This window comes from Psammomys obesus, unplaced genomic scaffold (assembly GCF_907164565.1).
Source record: "Psammomys obesus unplaced genomic scaffold, mPsaObe1.curated_primary_1811, whole genome shotgun sequence".
NCBI classification, from domain to species: domain Eukaryota; kingdom Metazoa; phylum Chordata; class Mammalia; order Rodentia; family Muridae; genus Psammomys; species Psammomys obesus.
In genome coordinates this window covers 984,554-1,010,522 of record NW_026596085.1, presented here as the reverse complement: position 1 = coordinate 1,010,522, position 25,969 = coordinate 984,554, and the positions used below count along the sequence as shown (strand labels likewise).

Here is a 25,969-nt window from a genome sequence, read left to right as displayed (position 1 = left end):
AAACATGGGTGTGACAGCAAGCCTGGAACCCAGTGTTGAGGCACAGGGGCAGGAGGATCCCCGACTCACTGGTCGGCCAGCCCAGCCAACTGGTGAGCTCCACGTTCATGCTCCTGTGGCCTCCACAAGCACAGGGACACATGAGCGTGCACACATACAAACACACATGAACACGCACACACAGAAATGCGCATGCTTGCACACACACATGCACATACTTTTTTTTTTTTTTTTTTTTTGAGACAGGGTTTCTCTGTGTTCTCTGTGTGGCCCTGGCTGTCCTAGACTTACTCTGTGGAGCAGGCTGGCCTTGACCCCGGAGCTCTGGGATTATAGGTGTGCACTGCTGCCGGCCACTCACACTTTTATGTGCCACTATCAAAGGACCAGTCGGTGGGTGACGATGAACTGAAACAGCCAGCGCAGTAAAACTGCCCTTTAAAGACAGTCAGTCTGGAAAGCTCGCTGTGAAGAGCGCCTCATTCCTTTTCTCACTTTTCATTTAGACAGAACAAACACCTAATTCATCTGAACATTTAAAAAAATCTATCAATTTTTATAAGCTTAAAATCTTACCCAAACTGGCACGTTCGGGCTTACATAAATATATATTGGTACATTTTAAACCCCAAAAGGGCACATACGTGTGTGGGACGCTCGGTGGCAGCCTACTGCTGGCCGCTGGCCCCTGGTGACCGATGGAGGCAGGTGTGTCTCTGAGCACGCACAGCTGTGAGCCGACCCCAGCAGTCTGCTGTTTTCATTCAGACACGTGAACAAACTCACCCCTGAGCTAACAGGTTTGCTAACGCGTCCTTGGCACCGAAGTGCTCAGAGATTGTGTTCTTAAATTGTCCCGGGCCGCTGGTCATCTGGACACAAACAGGTCCAGATCCACGTTGTTCAGAAGGTAGAGCTCAGGCTGGGCAGTCAGTCCCAGGTAGCACTGAGGGAAAAACACAGAAGAGATTGAGTGTGTGGTGAGCTGACATAGTATTTTGGTTTCTTTGCTCAATTTTATTTCAGGAGAGAAAATGGCTTGCGAGCGTAGGCTTTTATTTACTTGTTTAAAGTTAAGGACATTTAGATTTTATTTATGCTAGATTTTTATTTATGTGCATCAGTGTTTTGCCTTCAATGTGTAGCGCGCACGTGTGCCCACAGCGGCCAGAAGGAGGCCACTAGGTCCTTGGAAGCAGAACTATAGATGGTTGCGAGCCATCACGTGGATGCTAGGAACTGAACCCAGGTCCTTTGCACGAGCAGACAGTGCTCTTAACCACTGACCCATCTCTCCAGCCCATCGAGGACAATTTTAGAGTCTAAAAGAAAAAGGCCAGGGCAGGCAAGCTGCCGGTGGGGAACAGCGGAGAAGCAGGAAAGAGCCTTGAAGTTGAATTAGGGCAGCATGGAGGTCTGCCACTCGACGGCTAAGGAACCAGGAGGCAGAGAGGGCGCTTTAGAGAAAGGGAGAAGCCCAGGACGCCAGAGAAGGCAAGCTCCGAACACTCACAGGAGCTGAGGTGCTTCGCACGCGCGCTTTGTGTCTGCCCGAGTGCTTTCTAGTCCTTAATAACAGAGCAGAAAGAGTTAAGGGTGGAGACTGTGCCCAGTGCATTCTGTCTGGTGACACAGTAAAGCTGGGGTAGAACTTCAGAATAATGTGACCAAACACACACAAAGCTTCTGTGCTTTAGCACTGTGTACTGGAAACCAGACCTGAGGAGGGGGGAAGCCTGAGCCCTCAGTGTGGTCCCATTGCCCACACTTGAGAGCCTCCCTGGGAGAGCAGAGGGCTCTGGGCCCTCTGCCCGCGAGCCTGAGTCGGGACCTCAGCGGCCTTCCTGCCAGGTGCTTTCTGAGCTTTTGAAGCAGGACCCATCACTTGGCTGGCCTCAGACGTACCGTGGAGCTGAAGATGCTCCTGACCCAGGACCAGCCCCGCCACCACCTGTGTGATTCCGGATGTGACCCCGACCCTCCAGACGCTAAAAGGCATTTCCAGAGCTCGGCCCTGTGAACCAGATGCGGATGGCTTGCTGGGATCTGTGAGTCCCTGCTGCTTTTCTCCCTAAGCAACCCTGTCGAGCCTGGAACTCGCTATATAACTAAATCGGCTGGCCTCAGGCTCAGAGATCTGCCGCCTCTGCTCCCCAGAACTAAAGGGGTGCTCTGCCATACCTGTTGTACTTATCTGTCCAGTGATGCGTTTTGGGGTGACTGACTTTCATGTCAGTCGGGGCGTTAGGAAGACTCTTGGTACCCACAGTCTTGTGGTACTGTAGTGTGCAGACTGCAAATCTGTATGAAGGAACTACAGCCATATACCCACGTGCAAAAAGCACTGGAGTGTGTGAGTGTCGAGGCACAGCTTTCGTCCTTCCCGTGTGTCCTTTGGGTTTCCCCTTATCTTCAGAACTGGAGACCAAACCCAGGCCATCTGCATGACAGCCACATGCTTTACTGCCTAGCTAACCCCAATCCATGGGTTTTTGGGTCTCTGTCTGCAGCCCTGGCTGGCCTGGAACTCACAGGCACTGGGATTAGTCAGGCACTACACCGCTCTTCCAAACCTTTCCTTTCTTGTGTAAAAATGGGAATGTGCACCATCTGGAGATGCCAAGCACACGGGTGAGACCCCCCCCCCAAGCCTTCAGGAAGTTTCTACTGAGCACACATTACCCCACGTCACCTCACAGGAGCGCCGTGAGAGTGTGTGAAGGAGACACAGACCCTGGCTGGCCTGGATCCAAGCGTTCCCAGCCAGTGTGGAAAGAAGGCCCTGGCACTTCAGGTCTGGCTCAACGAGTAACTATTGATGGACTCACTGACGATTCACGGAGACCTGTCCCAAGCGAGCAGACGGTGGGCTTCCTCACTCCCTGACATTAGAGTATTGCCCTGTAGGTATCTTGACTGGAGAATTGTGTTGCCTAGTTCTGAGACTGGTTCTTAGCTATACAGAGCCCTGTCTGTCCTCTAAGCTTGACACGAGCGCCCAAAATTGCTGCCATGCTGGAACAGGTTTCCCTGTGCAGCCACCGTGGCCCTGAGCTGGCTGTGTATGTAGCTCACCATGGCCCTGAGCTGGCTGTATAGCCCACCGTGGCCCTGAGCTGGCTGTGTATGTAGCCACCGTGGCCCTGAGCTGGCTGTGTATATAGCCACCGTGGCCCTGAGCTGGCTGTGTATGTAGCCCACCGTGGCCCTGAGCTGGCTGTGTAGCCCACCGTGGCCCTGAGCTAGCTGTGCAGCTCTGCTGCCTTCCTTTACCAGGCCTCTCAAGCGTAACTTGAGGTTCCGAGTATGCCAGCACACCTGACTGAAACGGTGCGATGTTGAGAGCCCTGCCCACGCTGGAGAGCACTTGAAGGCCAGGCTGTGCACTGCACACGGTGGTTTGGGATGGACAGGTCCTCTGGCTGAAAGCTGCTCAGGTTCCACTGACAACCACACACTTATTGGCAACATGAGTCAGATAAGCTTTAAGCCCTTAGGTCGCCTCTCACTCTAGAGGGTGAGTGCCTTGATATGAGAACTCAAAGCCGGTCGTGGCACACACCTTTAATTCTAGCACTCAGGAGGCAGAGGCAGGTGGGTCTCTGAGTTCAAGGACAGCCAGGGCTACACAGAGAAACCCTGTCTTGAAAAACCAAAAAAAAAAAAAAAAGGAAGAAAAAACATTTGAGAAAGAGCAAGAGGGAGCAAGCAAGCATGAGAGAGCGAGAGAGGGAGAATGTACACACATGCAGATACCTACAAGGGCCAGAAGCAAGCCCTGGGTCCCCTGCAGCTGGAGTTACACGTGGCTGAGAACCACGTGATGCGGTGTGGGCAATGATGCGGGGTCCTCTGAAGAGCAGCCCCTGCTCTGAGAACTAGCACTCAATTTCAGTGACTGCCACTTCTCTCTACACGTGAGGTTACGGGAAAGCCTAACATCGGGTTCTGGAAATTGCTGCCATTTCTAGATTAGCTCTGAAATGAAGCCAAAGTTATGGGAAGTTTCGTGAATCAAATCTGCAGGGATCATTCGCAGAGGCAGGGAGGGGCTTCGACAAGGCAGCATGAGGCTTACCTGCCTGCCTGGGGATAGCCAAGTAAGGCCATATTCCCCGCCACGGGGCTGGTGACAAAGCGGCCGGCTCACCGTGCCCGCGGCTCGCCCCCTTCACATAGGGCAATGGCGCCACTCTGCATTGACACGGGTCAGCCAGCCCTCGCATCTGGCTTTAAGCTAAGTGACTCTGGTTTCTCTAATTACATTTTTACTGTTTGGCAACAATACATATTGTAAGAGCCTTCCTGGAGGGTGAGGCAAGACGACACAAAGGCAAACACTCCCAAGCAGACAAGTTTTCTCTCTCAAAATGGTAAAGTTATGGCTTAACCACAACAAAATTATTTGAATGGGGAAATTAAATTAATTTTCATTAAGCAAAGAATTATAAGGTATTATTTATTTGATGTGTACGTATGTGGGATGGGTGTGCGAGTGCCACAGAGCGCGTGTGGAGATCTGAGACAACTCTCTGGAGTTGGTTCTCCTCGCCCCAATGTGAGGCGTGCTGGCATCCATACCCTTGACGCCATCTCTCTGCCCTTGAGGTGAGATTAGCGTCTTAGACTGAAACCATTTACTTCTCTGTCCCTTCAGGAGCCGAGCACTGACTCCGGTGCCTCAAGTATATCACTCCTGATGGTGGCTGACATGCCTGTCTGTCTTTCTAAGTTGTTCAGACACTCTCAATAGTGTTTTCAATGTTTTTTAAAAAAAAAATAGCCAGGAATCCAAACAGGAAAAAGGAAAGTTTTGTTTTGTTTTAATCACAGATCAAGTGTACAAGCTGTTCAAGGTTCACTGAGAGCCTTACTGCAGGCACTTGCTGCCCCCGCAGGACCTCGCAGGCAAGTGCCAGAGCATTGAGGAGTACAATTAGTTCATATCACACGACAGCAAGGACCAATTCAGAGACGGAACAAAGATGGCTCACAAATACACTGCCAGACCACACTGGAGTGGAGGGCTTGGAATTTTTACACACTGTAACGGTGAGAAAAGATTACAGAAAGACAAATGTTTGCTTTAGAGCAGAGGAAGGAAGGACAAATTTCATCTCGCAAAATGGTAAGGAGTACTGTACAGAAAACTGTTGCAAGTACACTTCCCGGGGTAATCAGATGAACAGGGAGCTTTGTTTTCTTTTTCTGACATCATAAAATGTGACAGTCATAGTTTAAAAAGATCACGTAACACAATCAAACCTTCTACAACTGTAAACAAATATAACAGAGAAGCATTCTGGGCAGGGAGTGAGCGCAGCAGAGCCTAGGACACACAAGGCCCCTCGGAGCTTTAGGCTGACTGTAGGTAGATCTGTGAACCTGATACACCCGCACGCCCCCCAAGTGTAAACGCTTCTAGAGCATCTGTGCAAGAATCCTGCTGCCGTCACCCCAGCCTTTGCGTATTAGAGCCAGACAGCTTCCAGAGGTCAGTCTCAAGTGTGCTCAGAGCACCGCTCTGCTCGGTGTCAGGAACGATGGTGGCAGGAGGGGCAGGTGAGAGAAGGCTGGAGGGCAGTGTTCTCAGCCCTTCTGTGCTGTGACCCTTAATGCACTTCCTCATGTTGTTTTGGTTGCTACTTCAAAACCATAACTTTGCTACTGTTATGAATCGTAATGTAGTATTTTCGGAGCCAGAGGTTTGCAAATGGGCAGCGACCCACAGGTTGAGAACCAGTACTGCAGGGCACTGTCACCTGTGTCAGCTGAGGGGCTAAGGTCAATGCAGGGAGAGCCTGCATCAGGAATCTATGCTGAGCTTTGACTGTAAGAAGTTGCAATGATGCCACAGGGGCGGACAACAAAGGTCAGTTGTTAGCCAGCCAGGGAGAAAGCTTCCAAGCCGAGGACGCCCTTCCAAGCAGCTCTCACTCCTGCTGCCCCAGGACAATGGTCACATGCTTGTGCTCATTCATCCCGCCAGGCAGCCAGACAGGTCTGATGCGACAGCGCCCAGCCCAGGCTTGTCACTGAGCAGTCAGAAGTGGCCGCAGTGAGGGCAGCAGTCCCGGGCTGAAGACTCCAGAGCTTCGCCTGGCCTCAGCAGGCTTCTCTCTGAGGCAGCAGCCTCACCCCACCTTGCCGGGAGAGAACCTCACAGCCACAGTGACGCCTACCGACTTGACAAAGGTTAGGTCCAGAGCTCCTGGGAGTCATCTTGGACGTGAAACGGTGGTGGGTAAGAGGCATGGTTTGGTGGAGGGCGCTTTCGGGGAGAGCACCCTTCTGGGCGCAGTCTCGTGAGAGAGTCAGCTCACGAGCACTGCTTTCTCGGGAGAGGAAGGCAGAGACTCCGTGACGGTGCGTACTTAAGATTACATACTATTGGGAGCGCCTCATACTCCACAAAAGCTGCTGCCCTCGGGGCAAAGAGAAAGCTTGCTAAGCTCCACTCTGGAAACAGCTTCTCTAGATGGCGGGCAATGGCCAGCGGCTGACTACCATTTGCCCACATCCACCTTTGCCGACCCTTCTTACTTTCCACTGAGCAATTAAAAGTAGAAATAAACCCCTGAATTTAGCAGGGTGGTGGCGGTGTATGCCTTTAATCCTAGCACTTGGGAGGTGGAGGCAAAGGCAGGCATAGCTCTGTGAGTTCGAGGCCAGCCTGGCCTACAGAGTGAGTTCCAGCCAGGAAGAAACCCTGTCTTGAAAAACGAGACAAAACCAAAGCAGCAAACAAAAACTCTGACCACACAGAAGGTAGCTGTCTCTAATTAACGAAGGGCATCACTAGTTGGATTTTTCATAATTAAAATAACTTGAAGGCGAATATAAAAGCATTTTATATTCCTTTCCACATCCAGTGTCTCTCGATAACATTTGTATGCCCGGAGCTACTATATCCTAAGTCACCTATGAAAAACATAACTGCAATTCCTCATATTAAGAACACAGTGTGATTAATACATACAGAATTTGCTCTCAAAATCATAAAAACAAGCTATTAGCCATTAGGGGCTACTTAGGAACTTAGTGTTTAAAACAGCTCAAGGAAACGTTTTCAAAGTGCTCCAGCGAGACCCACCCCTGCCAAAACCAACCATCTTGTGAGCGCACCCGGGGAAAGGCGGGCGTGAGAGTGCATGCTGCACCCTCAGCACGCAGGAGGTGGAGACAGAAGGGCTGCTGAAAGTCGGAGGGCAGCCTGGGCTACACAGTAAGCTTTAGCAAGATCCTAGTTCACAAAAACAGAACAAAGACCACACACACACACACACACACACACACACAGTGTTTCCCAACTGACAGTTGAGTCCTAACTGCAGCCTGTGCAACAGCACATACATGTGGCTATGTTCACACAGTAAACCATAGAAACACACTGGCTCTGATGGCTCCCTGCAGAGACAGACAGACTGACCCAGTGTTTACTTAGAATTGCCACCGCTGGTGTCTTCGCTCAGCAGGACTTTAGAGATGCTTACCGAGCGCCCACAGTCCAGGAAAGACATGCCCAGTGCAATCAGACACTGCCAACCCTGGAATAGAAAACAAGAGCGTCACTCGCCCACCAACACAGCACATGCAGTGCTACGCAGAGGCACGCCTGCGTCCTCCCAACACCCAGCTCTGTCCAAGTCAGGCTCTCCGACCCTCTGCTGCTTCAGAATATCCTGGAGTTCTCCCCAGCAAAGCCTTTCAACACTGGCTTCTCTGTGCTCCGGCAGCCATTTTCCCAGTTTCCCAAAGACACAGGTTTCGGCTAGAGAAGCCGCCACACAGCTGACACTCTTGGGTTTGACCTAAACAGCTGTTAGCAAGATGTGGACTTGGCCCTACCTCTAAGACTGGGCTTGGACAATCACTTGCCTTAGGGCCTGACTAACCCAGCGCTTCACACCTGATTTGCATAGAGGAACAGCGGGCCGAACCTCTAAGAGATTTTGAAAATCATTCCTGCCAAGAACACACGCAACTACCAGGTTTCCAAGGTCTTTCAGTGAGCAGTATGGCCCTGTCCGCTCAAGCTGTACTGGAAAGGAGAGAGATACATGGATCCAGGCCACATATTAAATATACACTGAGGTCATTTCCTCAAGCAGGTTCTGTGGTAGACAGAGCGTGTGAAGTGCTTCAGAGAGGAGAGGGCTCTAGCCCCATCTCCAACATTCTCCACAGTAGAAATGGCCTGGGCTCTGCTGTTTCTCATCTCCAACCTTAGTTTTTTCAGAACTCTGTACCAAACAGATACTTGAATCCGTTCTTACTGCTATAGCTTTTTAACTAGTAAAAGTCATGGGAAGGGCTGGGAAATAAACACCTCCGCATTTGCCCTCTGCGTGTGTGTGCAGCTTACACACTTGCAGAGACCACAGCGGGTCCCCATGCTTCCTGTAGTCACTTCTCCCTTTGAGACAGGCTCTCTTGCCTGGAGCTCGGCTGGCAGGCCTCTGGGATTCCCCGGTTGCTGTCTCCCTGCTGCGGTGCTGGGGTTACAGACAACTACAACATTCCAGTATTTTTATGTGGGTCCTGGGGATTTGAACTCAGGTCCCCTTATGCTTGCTGTGCAGCCCCTGAGCACTCTTGTTTTGAAAATATGACTTTCTCTTTAGGAGTTAAATATTGGATCCTTATAAAATCAACAGAAATAGAAAAGTACCAGGTATGAAAAACTAAAATAAGGTAGGCGTGGTAGCCCGTGCCTTTAATCCCAGCATTCGGGAGGGAGAGGCAGGAGGATCTCTGTGAGGTAGAGAGAGGTCAGCCTGGTCTACAGATCAAGTTCCAGGTCAGCCAGGGCTACACAGAGAAACCCTGTCTCAAGAAACAGCACCCCCTCACCCCTGCTCCACCACCAAACAACAACAACAACTAAATGAACTTTCAGAAACAGTTGATCTGACAATGCCATGCAATCGGCCTCAGTAAACTGCTGGGCTCTTTGGGGAGCATTGGTTTCTGAAGGATGGTACCCTCCTGTGCCATCCCAGGCCCCGGCGCCCTGCTCCCTTCACATGGGACTCACCAAGTAGAACACGAAGCCCAGATAAGCCACGCTCACCACTGCGGCCACCACGTACAGTGCCACGTGGCCGAGCTCCTGGACATAAACCACGACAAAGTACATGTTGATGGAGCAGACGATAAGGACCAGGATGCCACCTGCGATCCTCCAGCCTCTGCAGGAGAAAGGACTCTGTGACGGTCGGCTCACCACACACACTGCACTGTCTCCCGGGGTGACCCGGACACGGGTTGAGGGCAACGTAAGGAGGGAAGGGCTGCAGCAAACAGAACCTCGTGTTTAACCCGACTTAGGCGTGCACACGGCGGTGTGCGGTGCGGACACAGGTCTACTGCAGCATGTGTGAGGGTCGAGGACCAGCTCTGTGCGCTCACTCTTCTCCCTCCTCCTTTACACGAGCCGTAGAGATTGACGGAGCTCAGGCTGTCAGGCCTGTTGGCAGGTGTTTACCCACTGAGCCATCTCTCTGGCACAAAAACCTAGCGCATAAGACCCTAAAGCTCAGACGGTCCTACAAGTACACTGAGCCATCTCATTACATGCTGGAACATGGTCCAGGAATGAGGTTGTGCGAGGGGCACAGAGAGAAAACTCGACTGTCAGGAGCCTTGTGAGCACAGTTTCTTCAAGAGTTCTTGTGAACACTGAACACGCTTGTGTGCGCTCACATGTGGTGACAGGAGCGAGCTTACTTCAGATTGCTCACTATGCTTGCTGGTGTTTACTCAATTCAATGTTTGCACTCTCCTCCCTATGCCTCTATAGAAAAACCACGTGTGATTATATCCAGCTTGGACTCACGAGAACATCACTCTGTGACTTTCTTAACTCTCAGAGTCAACCGCCTGAGGCCCTGAATAGTTGATCTTACCTCACTATCGGCCCCACTCTCCTGGGTTCACTATTGGCTCTGAATAGTTGATCTTACCTCACTATCGGCTCCACTCTCCTGGGTCCCACTTCCTCTAGTATGGTGGGGCCGTACTAGAGGCCCCTGAAGCCTAACAGGTCACACGAACATGTGTGCTGACAGTTTTACTGCCAACTTGACAGGCAGGGACCACTTGGGAAGGGAGTCTTATGGGAAATTCTCCACATCAGGCCGGCTTGTGGGCACATCTATAGGGGCTGATGTGGGAACAACCAGCTCAAGCTGGGAGGCACCATCGCCTAGACAGTGCACCCTGAACCCCATAGGAAAGCTGCCATCGAGCCTGAAGCAAACTTGCAGGAAAGACATGCTCATCACGGCTGCTCGTGGCTGTGACAGGATCAGCTGCTTGCATCTGTGGCAGGGTGTCTGTCATGGCAGCAGAAACAAACAGCACACCCCACAGACCCTGTCAAGATGTACACAAGATGCCACTAGCTTGTGCCTCTCCTGGACATCTGAACACACATTTTAAACTGCAGCGGCTGATACTGCAGGGCTTTAGGTCTGAAGGAGTGTTTTCTCCTTCCTTCCCATTACTCAACCTTTTCTTTCTAAGCCAAAAGAGAAAGCAGACAGCAATTGCTTCTAGAAAGGTGCGAAATGTGGACGCATTTCCAACTGCCTGCCCAGTAAAAATCCCCCTCCCATGCCGCTCTGGAGAACGCTGACAAAGTACTCACATTCCGTTGGAAAACTCACTCATAACTGGCCGCAGGCTTGTGAACGTCAGGATAGGTATGAGGGCAAAGGGGAGCTGGAAAAGAGTGGATTGGATTATGCGGGTGTATCAGGTGGGATTATGTGGGTGCATTAGTTCTATCTTTTAAGCTGTGATAAGGCCCTATGATGAAACCTGGAGAGGAGAAGGGTATTGGAGAGGGATTATCTGACTTACACCTCCAGGCCACAGGGTATCGCTGAGAAGTCAGGGCAGGACCTAGACAGAAACTGGAGGAATGCTGCTTATTGGCACTGGCCCGGCTCCAGTTCTCCCTCTCCCCCTCCACATCAATCATGGAAACTATTCTTCAGTTGAGGTTCTTGCTTCCCAGAGAGCACTGGCTACTGTACTGCCACAGACAGCAGGATGGTCCATGAAAGCAAATCAGAAGCCCTATGTCACCTATACAATGGGTAACAGTTATTCCTATCACCTTGCCTTGGCCAAACATTACCTTTAATCCAGCACTAATCACAAGTTTAAGTGCCTTTTTTTAAAAACACAAAACCACAACACCCTGGAGGCTAGGGACGGCTCAGTGGTTAGGAACACTTTGCTTGGCTGCTCCTGCAGAGGATCCAGGTCCAGTTCCCAGCGCCCACACAGCAGCTCACAACTGTCTGTAATGCCAGTTCCAGGGGATCTGATGCCCTCTTCTGAACTCTTCAGGTTCCAGGCATACACATAGTGCTCATATATACATGAAGGTTAAACACTGATACACATAAATGAAAATAAATAGCATTTTGGATGTGACTTAATTTGTAAGCTCCATAGGAGTTAGTGGTATTCTTAGAATTCATTTAATGATTTGCTCTTGCTGCATTAATGAGCTATAACACTGTGGATTTTTATGTATCACTAATTTACTTATTACCTGTCTGTGTGTGTATAAGAGAGACAGAGACTGAGTGGGGAGAGGGAAGAGATAAGACAGAGATAGATGAATGGATGGATGGATGGATGGATGGATGGATGGATGGATGGATGGGTGAATGGATGGGTAGGTGGATGGGTGGATGGGTGGGTGGATGGATAGATGGATGGGTGGATGGATAGATGAATGGGTGGATGGATGAATAGATGGGTGGATGGATAGATGGATGGGTGGATGGATGGGTAGATGGGTGGGTGGATAGATGGATGGGTGGATGGATGGGTAGATGGGTGGGTGGATAGATGGATGGGTGGGTGGATGAATAGATGGGTGGATGGATGGGTGGGTGGATGGATGGATGGATAGATGGATGGATGGGTGGAGAGATGGGTGGATGGATAGATGGATGGTGGATAGATGGATGAGTGGGTGGGTGGGCACATCCATGTCATGGCTCAATGTGGAGGTCAGAGGCCGACTTTGTGGTGACAGTCCTTCCTCCTGTGCCTGCAGGGACCATTTGGGGCTTTATGCTGATACAGTGCAGACAGCACTTTATCCACCAAGCCATCTTGGTGGCCTCAGTTCTGTGCTTTATATGCTAAGCATAGCTCGTAATTTCCATTTAATCAACTCCATGCCTCTTCCTCTCAGCCACCCCTAGTGCCCAGCCTCCAGCAAGAGGCCTGGGCCCAAGGGTAGGACTGAAGGTGGCGTGATCTCACCCAGCTTCCCGCTCACCTGTAAGCTCTGCAGAACATTCAGGAAATCATTCATTCCTGTCAGATGCTCTACATCTTGGAAGACAGCAACAAGCAGAGTGGGGATGATGGCAATGGAGCGCGTCAGAATCACTCGGGCAAACCGTGACCATTTTAGGTTCAGGAATCCCTGAAAGGAAGCATGGGGGCTGGTGACCAATAGCATGTGACAGAAGGGGAGATGCTGGGGGGGGGAGCTTAGAAGCATGAGGTTGGCACACAGAGCTGTGCTATCTCCCCCATGCAGCTCTGCACGCACCTCCATGACAAACTGGCCAGAATAGGTTCCGGTCATGGTGGAGCTCTGTCCTGCAGCCAGGATGCCCACTGCCCAGATGTAGAGTGCCGCAGGCCCGAAGTAACAGCCCAGCACAACGCCCTGGACAGAAGGACACAGAAGCTGGTTGGTGACCTGCTCAGACAACACCAGAACGGCAGCGCGGGGGACCTCCCTCCGTCGTGAACACCAGTACCAAGCGCCGTGCCGGGCACTGCGCATAATGAGGCTCTGCGCCTGGCTTGGCGGCCTCCAGTCTCGCTCTGCTGGGTGGCCCTTCTTTCCTCAGCACGGTCCTCCTCCCTCCTCCCTGTGCTCCATCACCTTCGCCTTTAACCTCCATCTTAAATACCGAAGGGCAGAACCCTACACTTCCCTAAGCGTGCTCCCTGACACACTTTTTTGAAAAATGGAGGGAGGGGTGCAGACAGTGAACCCCACGTGGGGAATGCAGCGCAGAACCCTCTGTTCTGGGGGTCACGCTGGAACCCACAAAGGCCCAAGAGCACCTGCGAAGGAGCACAGCACCAAGCTCCTCTGTCACTCCAGTCGACGTGCGCAGGGCCCCTCTCCTACCCACCCTGGCTCCAAATGTGTACCTGGTATATGGGCCTGCCACTCGGGAGCTACGCACAGATCGGAAATGAACTCACAAAAGGGCCAGAGAAGCGGCTCCCGTCTCCCCGAGAGCAGAGACTGCAGCGTGTGCTCACCCCTTTGTAGATGTCCACAGCCAAGGTCGAGTTGTTGTCAGGAAAGAGGTTAGTGTGGGGGCTGCTGCTGTTTCTACAGACATCGACCTAAAACCCAAAGCAGTTTGAAGATTTTGTTTTAGGAAGAGCCAGAGAAGCAAATTCCTGTGCATGAGATAGGCGGGAGGAAGCGTTCCCCAGGGCCACCGTGCAGGTGCAGCTGCTCCCCAACCCCCCCCCAGCTTTTAACGCCCTAGAGCTCGCATGGCAGTAAGCAAATGCTGGAGCGCCAGGTGAAACTAAGAGGACAGAGCTCTAGGGAGGCATCTGTGGAGCACTCAGGAGGCTGACACAGAAGAACCCCAGATGAGGACAGGCCGGGCTGCAGAGGGGAGACCTATCATGGTGGCGCAGCCCTCTAATCCCAGTGCTCGGGAGGAAGAGGCAGGTGGGGTCCCGTGAGCTCCAGATCAGCCTGCTCTATAGAGTGAGTTTCAACTCTCCAGCCAGGGCCACATAGTTAAGACCCTGTTTCAAAAACCAACACCCAATTCAAAACAAAAAAGAGAAAACAAAACAGAAGACTTCAAATGTGAGAGAACCAGAATCAGGACACCTCAGCAAACAGAGCTAGGAGTCACAAAGGTCCTGTAGGAACAAATGATGGTCACAACTCAACAGGAATCTGGCCTGGAGCTCTGTGGTGGAGGGCCTGCTTAGCATTGAGTTCAGGTTAGGTCCACCCCAGCATCTTAAAAGAAACCCCCCAAAAAACAAACAAAAACCCTAAAAAAACAGAACAACAACAACATCCAACCAACCAACCAAAATACAGGGGCAGCAGCAGGCGTTAAGGGGACTTGGAGCTCACACAGCCCAAGTCTGCCCTCCCACAGTGTGTGCTTCTTTTTGCTGGTCCTAACCTGTCCTCAGCTCAGCCGTCGGGACGAGCACACAGGCGGGCAGGGGTTAATACAAGGGAAACAGACATGAGCCAAAGAGCCAAGATGCTCTGTCTGTGACAGCATGAGCAAGTGTGAGCCCAAGGCCAGCTCCTCCTACCCACCCCAGCAGGCGCCGCAGCCCCACACCACAGGTGGGCTGGTGTGTCCCGACTGGAGGAGTCGGGTTGGGGGACACCAGGCTGCAGATAAACTTCCTTGGGTCCCATGTCCTGGCTCATTTGTGCCCCACTGCAGTATGCAGCCCTGGAATTCCCCACCCTGGCTTACTTACCACCTGCTCGTTGGTTTTCCCAAAAAATGCTTCAGCAAAGACAGAGACGACGAAGACATTGATGATGAAGGAGACAAAGAGCGCGATGCAGGACTCGATGAAGAAGTACTTGTTGGCCTCTCGGACCTCCCGCTTGTTGGCGCGGTTGACCTGTCTAGACTGGAGAGAGCAGAGTGTCATCCCACCAGCTGCAGAGAGTGCGCTGGCCCAACTCAGAACGCCAGAATCGGCCGAAGGGCTGCGAGGGCAGACAACTGACTTGGTGAAAAGGAGAGGCCTGAGCTCATGGAGCAACAGGCTCCACGACCTTTGACAGCACTGCACAACCCCAAAACGGGGGGCCAGTGGCCGGGCGACCACAGACCCGGCTCAGTCCAGGGCTGCCGGACCAAGGGTCACACCTCGGAACTACCTTGGCAGAGGAGCTCCTGACTTGCTGGGAAAGCCCACCTCTCCTCCCAACTTCAAGACTTGCAGGCCCTTCATGAAGAATACCAGCCTGTAGCCTGTGGGTCCCTTATCTTGGTCAGAGGAGCAACGCGCCCCCAGACTAGGTTCACAACCACGCTGCACTTAAAGGGGAGAGGCTCTGCTCACCTTGACGAGGGCAGAGTGCAGGTACATGTTGTGCGGCATGATGACGGCTCCCACGATCCCCACAGCCTGCTCCACCTGCGGGGTGCGGCACCCTGAACAGGACGGCACGAACATGCCCCTGAGAACTTGGCTTTGGCTGGGCTTCACTGTAACATACTACACAGCAACATAACGCCTGTTAGCCTGGACTGCACCACGGAAAGGGGAGAACAGCACGGGGGACACCCTGCATCCTCTGCGCCTTTGCCACCTCAGTGACAACCACCAGGACCTCGAGGACTGCGGCATCAGCAGGCACTTGCCGGCATGCCCGAGGTCACCCCAGCAGCCCCAGCACGAAGGGAATGACGGGCTGGTGTGCCCTGAATAAACTGCCCGCCATGGGCTCTGGCTGGACTCAGCGCCCTCTGGGTGCACTGCCGGCCATGTGGAGGAAGCGCTGGCAGGGGAGCCTATCCGCAAGAAGCAGGGCAACAGGGCGAGTCGTCCTGGCCGAGCCATGCCCGGCCCCTCTGTGCTTCCTGTCTGCGCCGAGGTGGGGTCTCCCACACAAATCTCCTGACACCAGGGTATCCTGCCCAAGGAACTGCGGGCCAACCTGAGCCCTCTGAAACCCTACTTAAGTAGACCCTTCCTCCTCCTGCTATTTTCCTCAAGTATTTTTGTTACAATTACACAAAGCTAGCTAATGCCAGGGCTGGTTGCCAGGGGTCGGAGCACTTAGGACTGTATATTCTGAATATTGTACATTACACTCACAACAGAGCTATGAGAGAACATTCTGCGGTAACTGGCTAGAGGCCTTGTGTTCTCTGTGTCACTGTAACTGCTCACACAGATCCGAGGATAGTTTCGTCCCAAACCCAGCTCCTCAGGCTGTTATTCACCTGCTCATCTGAACCCACCCATGCTCGCCTGAGGGGCAGCTCAGCACCTCTCCTCACACTTCTTCCTGGGTCAGGGTTTCTCTTGCAAGCCTTGGGACAACCTGAGAAAATCGACTCAGAGACTAGATGTCTTCTTACTGTTTAGGCAGGCCTGTAAGTGCAAACTAGTTCACAACAACTGGACATGAAAGAGTGCAAACAATGTGCTCATCCCTAGGGGTGGGCGAGGCACAAGCCAGGAAGATCAGCCATCGCCTCTAACCGTCTACAGAGCCTTGTCTTCTCTGTAGCCTAGCTGGCTTGCACGGGACCAGCCGGCCTCAAACTCACAGAGGCCAGCCTGAGTCTCTCCCTAGCTAGCATTAGAGGTGTGCACCAGCTCACCCAGCTCAGCGTCAGCTGTTTAATTAATTTCATCCACGATGAGCATAAGCAGAACTGGTTTGAGTCAGCGTCAACAATGACCCTGCAGTCCACTCAGAAGCTCTTTTGCTGCCGGGGCAGCTGATTTGGTACCTAAAGCAATGGTCCTAAAGGGTCCTGTAGAGTCTAGTCATTTAGGCCTTCCTGCACATGAATCCTTGCCTCAGACTACAGTCTCTCAAAGCTGCCCTGACATGCCTTGGCTTTTTGTTGATTCAATACAGTTTAGCTATTCTGCCATTATTCCTGCTTTTTATAAGAAAAGATTACAAACAAAACAAGATGAAGCTTTCGTTTTAAACAGTTCCCAACAGCCTGCCACACTTGCCTCATATCCAAATGTGAGGGCCATAATAGTGATGAGAAAGCCAAAAAATGCTTCCAGCTTCCGCAAGCCTGCAGGGGAAACGCAGCAGTGAGCAGAGGCAACCCCCCAACAAGCGCCTGCACTGGCTCCTTCGGCTCACCCCACCAGCTCCAGTGGCCTTACCATATTTGTCCAAAAACAGAAATACAAAGGTGTCTGCGATGGTGATGAGGACGCCGCCCCACAGGGGAACCCTGGGTTAGAGATGAGAACAGTGATCAAAGACCCAGTGAGGACCCTTTCTTCACACCTTGTACACCACCTGGAAGAGCTGGGCCCTCGGGGAGGAGCCGGGGGGGAGCGAGCGATGGCTGCTGAGCCCCAGTGTCAGCAGAAGCTCACCCCCTGCAGCACTCCCCGAGCACTGTCTGCGTCAGACCCGGGGGACACACAGATGAAATGCACGGGTCCCACACAGAAGGACTCGCTAGGCAGTGGGATAAGCAGTCTTACAAACGGGTAACTGCTACAACGCACCACACACTCCACTTAAACACAAGTGTGTGCGACCCACTGTGGAAGTGGGAGGTGCACACTACGTCTGTCAGGAGGGGTAAGGTGGTTCCAGACAGTGCGAATCTTGACTGTCGAAAAGAAGCTGCTTTTCGCTTCCACTCCGGCTCTGGAAGCCAGCTTAATACTGACAGTGTGCTAGAGGGAAGGCCTCACCTTCCTGCAGACAGGAGATTGATGGCGATGGCCGAGCCAATGACTTCCTGCATGTCGGAGCCGATGATGGCCAGCTCCACCATCAGCCACAGGATGATCCGAGGGACCTACAAAGCAATGGTGGCTCTGGTTAGCCATCCTAACTGGAAGTACCAGAACTCGGCCACACACAGCACCCCACAGAGCAAAGAACTGCTTCCTGTGGCAGACAGTGCGCCAGGGTCAGGGAGGGACCCAGGCCCTGGCTCTCCTTAACCGTCTCCGGAGAAGAGTGGAATTGTGGAATTTCTAGTCATTACCTTCCCCTTACCCTCTGGCCTAAGAACAATCTAAAAAGTCACAGGGGAAAATAAATATACAAATATGGTCAAAATGGGAGTCAACAGAGAACATGAGCAAGTAAGAAAACCTCTGTCTTGTCCACAGCTAAGTTTACAAAGCACATCAGAGATGGACTGTAGCATCTTGAGTTAAATAATAATATGCAAACAAGTGAAAAAGACATATGCAAAAGCATTCAGGGTAAGGGGCAGGAAAGAGGGCTCGGTGGCTAAAAGCACAAACTGCTCTTGCCAAGGGCACAAGAGTAAATCTCAGTTCCCAGCACCCAGGCAGCTCACGACTCCTTCAAGAGTCCATGGCCCTGAAGCCTCTGGCCTCCGCAGATGCCCGCACTCACAGGCACACATCCAAATACATACACATAATTAAAAATAAGTCTCGACCTGAAGTGTTCAAGGCAAACCAGCTGAGAATGGACGGGGTATAGCAACAAGGAAACTAAATCTGGACCAACAGATGAGTGGAAAGACAAATTCAGTTAATCTGGTTTCTGACGCTAGAAGGCCTCTGGATACTTACCTATTAATATGCACAAAGAAAAAGAAATTAAAGGGAATTATAAAACGGCAACTTTTTCTCCAAAGTTGGTAAAAATAATTTATATTATCATGTATAGTGGCACACGCCTATAACACCAGCACTCACGAATTCCAGCAGGATGATCAAGATTTCAAGAACATCCTATGCTACAGAGAGAGAGAGAAAGAGATGCAGACAGACAGACTGACCAACCAACCAGCCTAGGAGAATAGAAAGAAAAACAACACAAAACCTGTATGCTCACAGTCAGAAGTGGGATTCAGGAGTAGGGCACACTCAAGCGACGCCTGTCTCAGATCTAAAATGAAACCAACCTAAAAATGTTTTTCAGTCATGACAAGAGCCTGTCTGTCTCTAGGACGCCAGTTAAGTGATCGTGAAGGCTGAGTTGTTCTCTGAGTACCCATCCCCCAAAGTCGTCCAACAGAGGTCATTTCCATTTTAGGTGGCAGTGAGAAAAAGATACTTAGAAGGAAGCTATAGGGACAAAGTAAATTGAAAGTAATCAGCAAATCCTACAGCTTACTTGTAAAAAAATGTGTTTTTCAAAGTGATGGTGACATTAAACAATAAAAGAAGAGGGCTGAGTGCTTATGCAGAACGTTCCCAAGCCTGTACTTCCAGGCTCTCAGAAGAAACAGACATGAGCCGCTCCAGGCCATCCATCCTTGACTAAATATAGAGTTCAATGCTAGCCTGGTCTAGTGAGCCCGTCTCAAAATAGCAACAAAAAGGTGAGTGAGGGGGCTGGGCTGACAGCAGAGGCCGAAAGATCCGCTTGGTACTTCTGGTTTCACTCTTGCATGGCGGTCAGCCTGGGGCCAGCACACAGGGGACAGATAAGCAGGACAGCATGCTGCTCACCTTGGGGTACTGGCGGTGACACACTTCAGCGAGGTGCAGGCCGGTGACCACTCCAAGTCTGGCTGCGAGGCGCTGGAGCAGCAGCCCCACGATGGTGGCCAGCAGAAGCACCCAGAGCAGCTGAGGAGAGAACAGCGGCACTTGTCAGGCAGCTGAAGGCCTTCTGCCTGGTTGCTTGGGAATATTAGTGGGAACAGCTCAGTCAGGACACAGCCAGGTCAGGAATACGACCCAAACGCTGTATCAGGCCCTACACAACTACCGTTTCCCCTAAGGAAATTATGTAGATACGACAAAAGACCACATAGCACTTTTCACATGAGCGTCACAGCCAATGATGACCCTTGCACCCTGGAACAGTGAGGCAGGCGTGGTGGCTAGAATGAGATGGCCATGGGCTCGCTTTGAAAACAGTTGGTGGAACTATTCGGGAAGGGTCAGTGCAGAGGTCGCAAAGCCTCCGGCCTTTCCCAGTGTCCTCCCCGCCTGCGTGGCGATGAGGGTGAGCAGATGCCCTGCTGCCACACTTTTGCTCCGCCATCATGGACTCTAAACCCTCTGACTGTGAGCCCAGTGAAGTCCTTTTATTTTGGTTGCAGTGTCTTGTCACAAGGTTGGAAAAGTAAGATGTGAGACTGAAGACACCAGGCTCCCTGCTCCTCTGCCAGGCAGCAAAGGTTTCTCACAGCTCTGCACCCTACAACTTCACTGGATGCCTTCAGAAGCTTCCCAATAACAGCCACTAACACCTACTTCACACCTGCCCTGAGCCAAAAGGGCAAGAAGCAACTGGCACAAATACACGTGGTAAAAACAACTGACAACCCAGAATCGCTTTTTCCTGACATACACGGCTTCCTGGAGAGAAAAGCTCTCACACAGAAGTGGCTGGCCACACAGCGGCATAAGTGATCACAACGGAGCTCACGAGAGCGACAGCTGGCAACAGCTGCTCTGCAGCTGATCGACCTGCTCAGGGTTAGCGGCACGCCCTACATTTGCCCCTACTCCTCCACCATGAACTGTGTGCTCACAGATGGGACACATTTTAACTTCTGTGTGTGGGATCTTTACATCCTGGGCAAGTTATAAAACATTATGATTTGAGCCTGGCATGGCTGCCAACGCCATGCAGTTGGAAGGCGGAGGCCAGCCTGTTCCACAGAGTAAGTTCCAGCACGGCTATGGGGATACAGATAGAGAGACCCTGTCTGGAAAAAAAAAACTAAAATAAGTAAATAAAATAGATCATTATCTATATATATTTTATTCATTCATGACATACCTAACTTAAATTTTCAGTATTTCTAAGCTATGCAGTTCATCTGTGGCCTTTACAAGTTGCTACGAAGCTACAAAGAACCTACACAAAAGTAGACACGCCCATTCAAACTTATGTTGTTCAAAGGGTCAGCTCTGCCTGAAGGAGAGTCTGAGGCTACTCAGTAAGAGCTAGGGAATGGGGAGAGTGTGGGGAGTGCTGAAGGATAGCATGGCGAGGCCCGGGCCCTTCTCTGTGCCGTGAAAGTAAGAGGGACAAGACCGATGATGAGAACCTGCTTTCAGGCAGGGCTACACCTGAGCACACCTTAAATCCAGCCACTGCTCCAGACTGCAAGTCAGACTCGATGTTTCCTGGATCCAGGTAGGCAATGCTCATAAGGAAGCCAGGTCCCGTGAACGCCCAGAGCTTACGAAAGCTAAAACAAGAGTACTGAAAAAGAGAGAGGAAAAGCAGCCTGAGCGTCACCTGTGCCAGCGTCTCTCCCATTTTATCACATCAGGGAGGAACACACGCTGCACAGTGACAGCTTCCTTTCCTTGCTCTCCATCAGCAACCCAGTCTAAACTGAGGCAATATGGCACTCCGTGCTCACCGGCTCCCCACACAGCAGCCGAGCCACATTCGAGAAAGGAGTGCTGGCAAGCGCCTATGATCCCAGCATTCAGGGAGGCAGAGGCAGGCGGATCTCTGTGAGTTTGAGGCCAGCCTGCTCTACTGATCAGTCCAGGACAGCCAGACAGTCTCTGTCACACAGAGAAACCCCGCCTTGAAAAACAAAATGCCCAGTAATGCCACCTAGCATCTCGTCTGAGGTCTTTCCACGGCAGCTGGTTTACTCTGATGACAGAAATGTAGCTGCAGGCTGGGGAGATGGCTCAGTGGTCAAGGTCACTGACCGCTCTGGCAGAGGGCCTGGGTTTCAGATCTCAGCACCCACATGGCAGCTCACAACTGTCTGTAACTCCCAAGATCTGACACCTTCACACAGACACACATGCAGGCAAAACACAAATGAACATAAAATAAAGGTAAATAAATTTCTAAAAAAATAAGAGTCTGGCTGGCAAAGTGGGAGCTGAGGTTGCTGACAGCGTGAGTGGCGAGCAGATCTTTCACTCACGGGCTTTCCCCAGGACACAGGGTCCCCTCCCTGAACTGTCACTAACCTCCTCCTCCGGAATGGGGATCTTCTCATCAAAGTAGGTGGTGAAGGGCTCCTCGGAATCCCCGGTGGACAGGGGGAGGGAGGAGTTGCTGTAGGCAGGGTTGATGGCGCCAAGGCTGGCAGAGTCTGCGTGGTCCCCAGAAGCGCCATCTGAGGCAACAGAGCAAACCCCGCTAATGAGCATCCTTAGTAATGCGGCGACACAGCCCTCCACAATGACGGAGAACCAGCCCGAGTCTGGAACCTGCCCCTCAGTGAGCAACAGCGTTAGACCCAAAGTTAAATGACCTTGGACTGTGCACACAAGAGCCCAGCCTGGCGTTAGTATATCCTTATCCTATCCCGCTCACTTATCCACATTTTAAGTAAATGCGCACACGTGCACACACACATATATATGTATTTACTACGAGACAGGCTCCAGTAGATAAAGAGCCGCCTGAAGCCCAGGGCCACTCTCATCGGTCCTCCTCCTTCCACCTCCCGAGTAACAGATCGCAGCCACCCTAACTGCTTTTATGTGGTGCTGACTGGGCCCAGGGTTCATGCATGCCAGGCAAGCACACTGTAACTGAGTTAGGTAATGTGTGCACATGGTTAAAAACAGAAGGACGGACACAGAGACCGTGGCATAAGCCTGTGATCTTAACACTCAGAAAGCCAAGGAGAGAAGGAAGACTGAGAGTTCAGGGTCAGCCTACACAGCTAGACCCTCTCTCAAAGGAAAGACAAAGAAGCTCAAAAGCCTCCAATGGCACTCCCTCAGGCTTAGATCACTTTAATACACTATTTCATTAATCTTTTGAGACTTTCATACAGTGTATTTTGATCCTGTTCACTCCCTACTCCTTCCTTTAACCCCACAGCTCCACATCCTCTCCCAACCTTGAGGCCCGCCTGGATCAATCTCACTACTAATTTAACAGCACTGAGTCTACACTTCATTTTCTTGTAAGAACACTGTCACGCTTGAGAGGCTAATCAAGAAGATCACAGGTTTGAGGTCAGCCTGGACTACAATTTAACAAAACTTTTACTTAAACAAAGAACTCATGCCTAGGACTCCTCATTGACAAACTAGCCCCACTGGTAACCTAGAATTCTTAATTTTTAAGAGAACATAAGTTAATCAGCTGGATATCCTCCCATCCCATCATTCATTAGGACTCACTCTAAGAATCATCCTTGGGGGGCTGGAGAGATAGCTCAGTAGTGAGCACAGACGGTTCTTCCAGAGGACCTAGCTTCAATTCCCAACACCCACATGGCAGCTCACACCTGTCTGTAACTCCAGTTCTAGAGGATCTGACACCCTCACATAGACACACATGCAAGAAAAACACCAATGAACATAAAATAAAATAAATTGTTTAAAAAAAATCCTTGGATACGACACAACAAAAGAGAGAACTGGAAAATCCTGACAGAGTCCACGCTCACGTGGACACTAACAGGAAACCACTGAGCAGGAAGGCTGGGGCTCTGACTAAGGCTATGCACAGGAGCAAGAGTTGGTGGTCACGAGTGCTGGCACCTCCTGGCAGCAGTGTGCCCCTGAGGGCGGCATTGATCATGCATGTAAGGAGGGAAGGCCTGGCAGAAAAGGGCTAATCCACCAGAAGCAAAGTCCACTTAGCTGCCGGCATCAGATGCCAGGTTGAACCACAAAGCCTTCTTCTGTTTCCCATAAGCCCCTACAACCAACTTAAAAAAAAAAAAAATCAGAGCTCTGACTCTCTTGGGAGCTGGCCATGTCATCTTCACTCAGCAGAAAGGAACAGATCTAGAGGGGAAGCTCAGATTCAGAAGGGACTCAGCGGAAGACAGAGCGTGACTCAGCCCTGTGTGCGTCCGCTCCATGCCTGAAACGTTGGCAGACCCAGTGGGCATGATGGACGTCACTGCCAGGTCTAAGAAGGGCACTGTCCTTGAAAGCATCACTGAGCCAGAAACCAAATTAGCTAGTCATAACTCAGGTGGCAAGAAACACGCTATGAGGCGGAATTCTGCGGCTGTAAATTCATTCTCATTCATAGCCTGTGACCAGACAAGACTCTGACTGGCCTTCTCAGGGCAGGTGGCGATACGACAGCCTGTCACTGCCGAGCGCCCAATCCCGTGCAGATAATGCCACGAAGCTGGAAGTTACCGTCTGGCATCTTTTCTTCAGGATCCAGCACCATGGCAGACACCCGAGTGTCCGTGTTCTTAGAGTAGGACTCTGAAAGGGACAAAAAGGGGGAGGACACAACACTTGGTCACTGTGTGGCTGTATGAAAGGAACAGTCCCTCTACTCAACTAGCTAACCCCCCAAATAATCACAGCTTTCAGGATTACAGGCATCCACAAAAACAAGGAAAGGTAAGGCCAGAAGATGGGAGACTGGGAGCTAGCCAGCCCCAGTGCCCGCAGTGACTGCACTGGCCTCAGTGCTGTGGGTCCAGACAGCCCCAGAACCATACTCGGTTCTCATGCGGGTGCTGGTTCCACTCACGTGGGCCTTGTGCAAGCACAGCAAATGATCCGGCGCTCCAAGCAGCCAGTGTGTTAATGTGCACAGCAGCTGCCAATCAACAAGACTTTGCCTTTGCTCAATTCCAACCCACATATCTAACACCTGAAGAGTCTCCTTCAGGAACAGAAAGCAGGCAGGGTTTGTAACAACAAAACTTGGGAGGCAGAAGCAGAAGGATGGGAAAATCAGCAGCAGCTATAAAGTTCAGCTTTAGGTCAGCCTGGGATACATGAGCTCCTGTCTCAAAACAAAACAAAGCAAAACAGCCACAACAATGAATAAAAAATAAACAAGCCTAGAACTTTCTGCCTATCTAACAACTTAAACACTGGTTTGGTTTGCTGAAAGGGCAGGGAAGGCACCTTTCAAGCAGGCCAGTCTTCCCCGGAGGGGAACAACAGACACTTCCAGGCTCACTCCCGGCCCCTTGACTAGCCTGGGTCTCCAGGACTACTGGTGCACAGGAAGGCCTGGGGAGCACAGTAAGCTGGCACAGTCCATCCACAGCACACCCTCAAATAACCTGCAGGAGGTGGTTCTCTCCTTCCACTACGTGGGTCCCTGGGATGGTGCGCAGGTCTTTAGACTTGGAGGCAGGAGCCTTTCCCTTGTCTGAGACATCTCACTAGCCCTAAAAAGGCTGAACTCTTAATCCTAGGCCTACTTACTATGTAATCCTTGTCTCAGCTGATCCCAGATATTTATACTCCCCTAAATCCCTGGCTGGAAAGGGGATAGAACCCTTCTTTCCTGATTTTCTCCTTTTATCCAGTTTGCTCCCATCTGAACTGCCCTTTATTTTTTAGATACTCTTTGGTTGGTTGGTTGGTTGGTTGGTTGGTTGTTTTCAAGACAGGTTTCTCTGTGTAGCCCTGGCTGTCCTGCAACTCACTCTGTAGATGAGACTAGCCTCGAACTCATAGACCTGCCTCTGTCTCACCAGTGCTACCACCGCCTTTACACACCAATGTATTCTGGATATCCTTTACACACCAATGTATTCTGTTTTATTGGATTCCATCATGTAGACCCAAAAGGGGGGGGTTAGGTATAAGACAACCATTCCATGTTAATTTAAGAAACACTGTCTTCCCTCAGCCGGCACCAGGGCCAAGCATTTTGCTGCAACAGACAACTAGCCCTGTCAGCCAGCAGAGCCCCCCAGCACCCCTCACTCCAGCCTCGTCCCTCTCACAGTGGCCCTCATCCGAGGGACAGCGCATCTGACCAGGCAGGCATGGCTGCTTGGCAGGCCTTTTTTCCTTTTGTCTTTCTGTGTAAATAGGCAAGACTCCCAGTTATCCTAACCCACAAGAAACTAGAAACCACAGGTCAGGTCAGGTTCTGAGGCTCTCATGAGAAAAGGAACCAGCAGACAGCAAGCAGCGCCCAGGGAGCTCTGGGCCACGTGATATGCAGAGTCCTTCCCTATTCTTTGTTCAGTTCTGAGAATTGTCACCAAGACTGATTAAATCAGATTGCTTCCGTGATGAGGGCTGATATCCCGTTTAACAATGGCCAGGATGTGTAATACACTTGAGATATTTTTTAATACAAAACAAGTTTTTAACACTTATACTTAAAAAGGAAAGTGAGCCATCGAGATGGCTCAAGTGGTAAAGGTACATGCTGCCACACCCGATGACCCGAGTTCACTTCCCAGAAGCCACTGGGTGAAAGGACCACTCCCCACCCATACAAGTCCTCTGACCTTCCACACTTAATGTGCCAAACACACACACACACACACACACACACACACACACACACACACACACA

At 51.3% G+C, this 25,969-nt stretch overlaps 1 protein-coding gene across 2 annotated transcripts in view; it reads right to left on the bottom strand.

Moving 5' to 3' along the window:
- Positions 1 to 529: 529 nt before the first annotated feature.
- Positions 530 to 25,969, bottom strand: part of Slc11a2 (solute carrier family 11 member 2) — a 34,290-nt gene continuing 8,850 nt past the window's right edge. For both annotated transcript variants that reach the window (XM_055627244.1, XM_055627245.1), the window contains exons 2-17: positions 23,824 to 23,895; positions 21,676 to 21,824; positions 20,813 to 20,938; positions 19,225 to 19,344; positions 17,479 to 17,585; positions 16,933 to 17,003; positions 16,771 to 16,838; positions 15,133 to 15,288; positions 14,536 to 14,694; positions 13,321 to 13,407; positions 12,590 to 12,709; positions 12,311 to 12,460; positions 10,652 to 10,725; positions 9,038 to 9,191; positions 7,494 to 7,547; positions 530 to 946 (exon numbers count right to left, since the gene is read on the bottom strand). In XM_055627244.1, the coding sequence (XP_055483219.1) occupies positions 869 to 946; positions 7,494 to 7,547; positions 9,038 to 9,191; positions 10,652 to 10,725; positions 12,311 to 12,460; positions 12,590 to 12,709; positions 13,321 to 13,407; positions 14,536 to 14,694; positions 15,133 to 15,288; positions 16,771 to 16,838; positions 16,933 to 17,003; positions 17,479 to 17,585; positions 19,225 to 19,344; positions 20,813 to 20,938; positions 21,676 to 21,824; positions 23,824 to 23,895 (1,745 nt within the window). In that variant the 3' untranslated portion in view covers positions 530 to 868. The remainder of the gene's footprint in view (positions 947 to 7,493; positions 7,548 to 9,037; positions 9,192 to 10,651; positions 10,726 to 12,310; positions 12,461 to 12,589; positions 12,710 to 13,320; positions 13,408 to 14,535; positions 14,695 to 15,132; positions 15,289 to 16,770; positions 16,839 to 16,932; positions 17,004 to 17,478; positions 17,586 to 19,224; positions 19,345 to 20,812; positions 20,939 to 21,675; positions 21,825 to 23,823; positions 23,896 to 25,969) is intronic.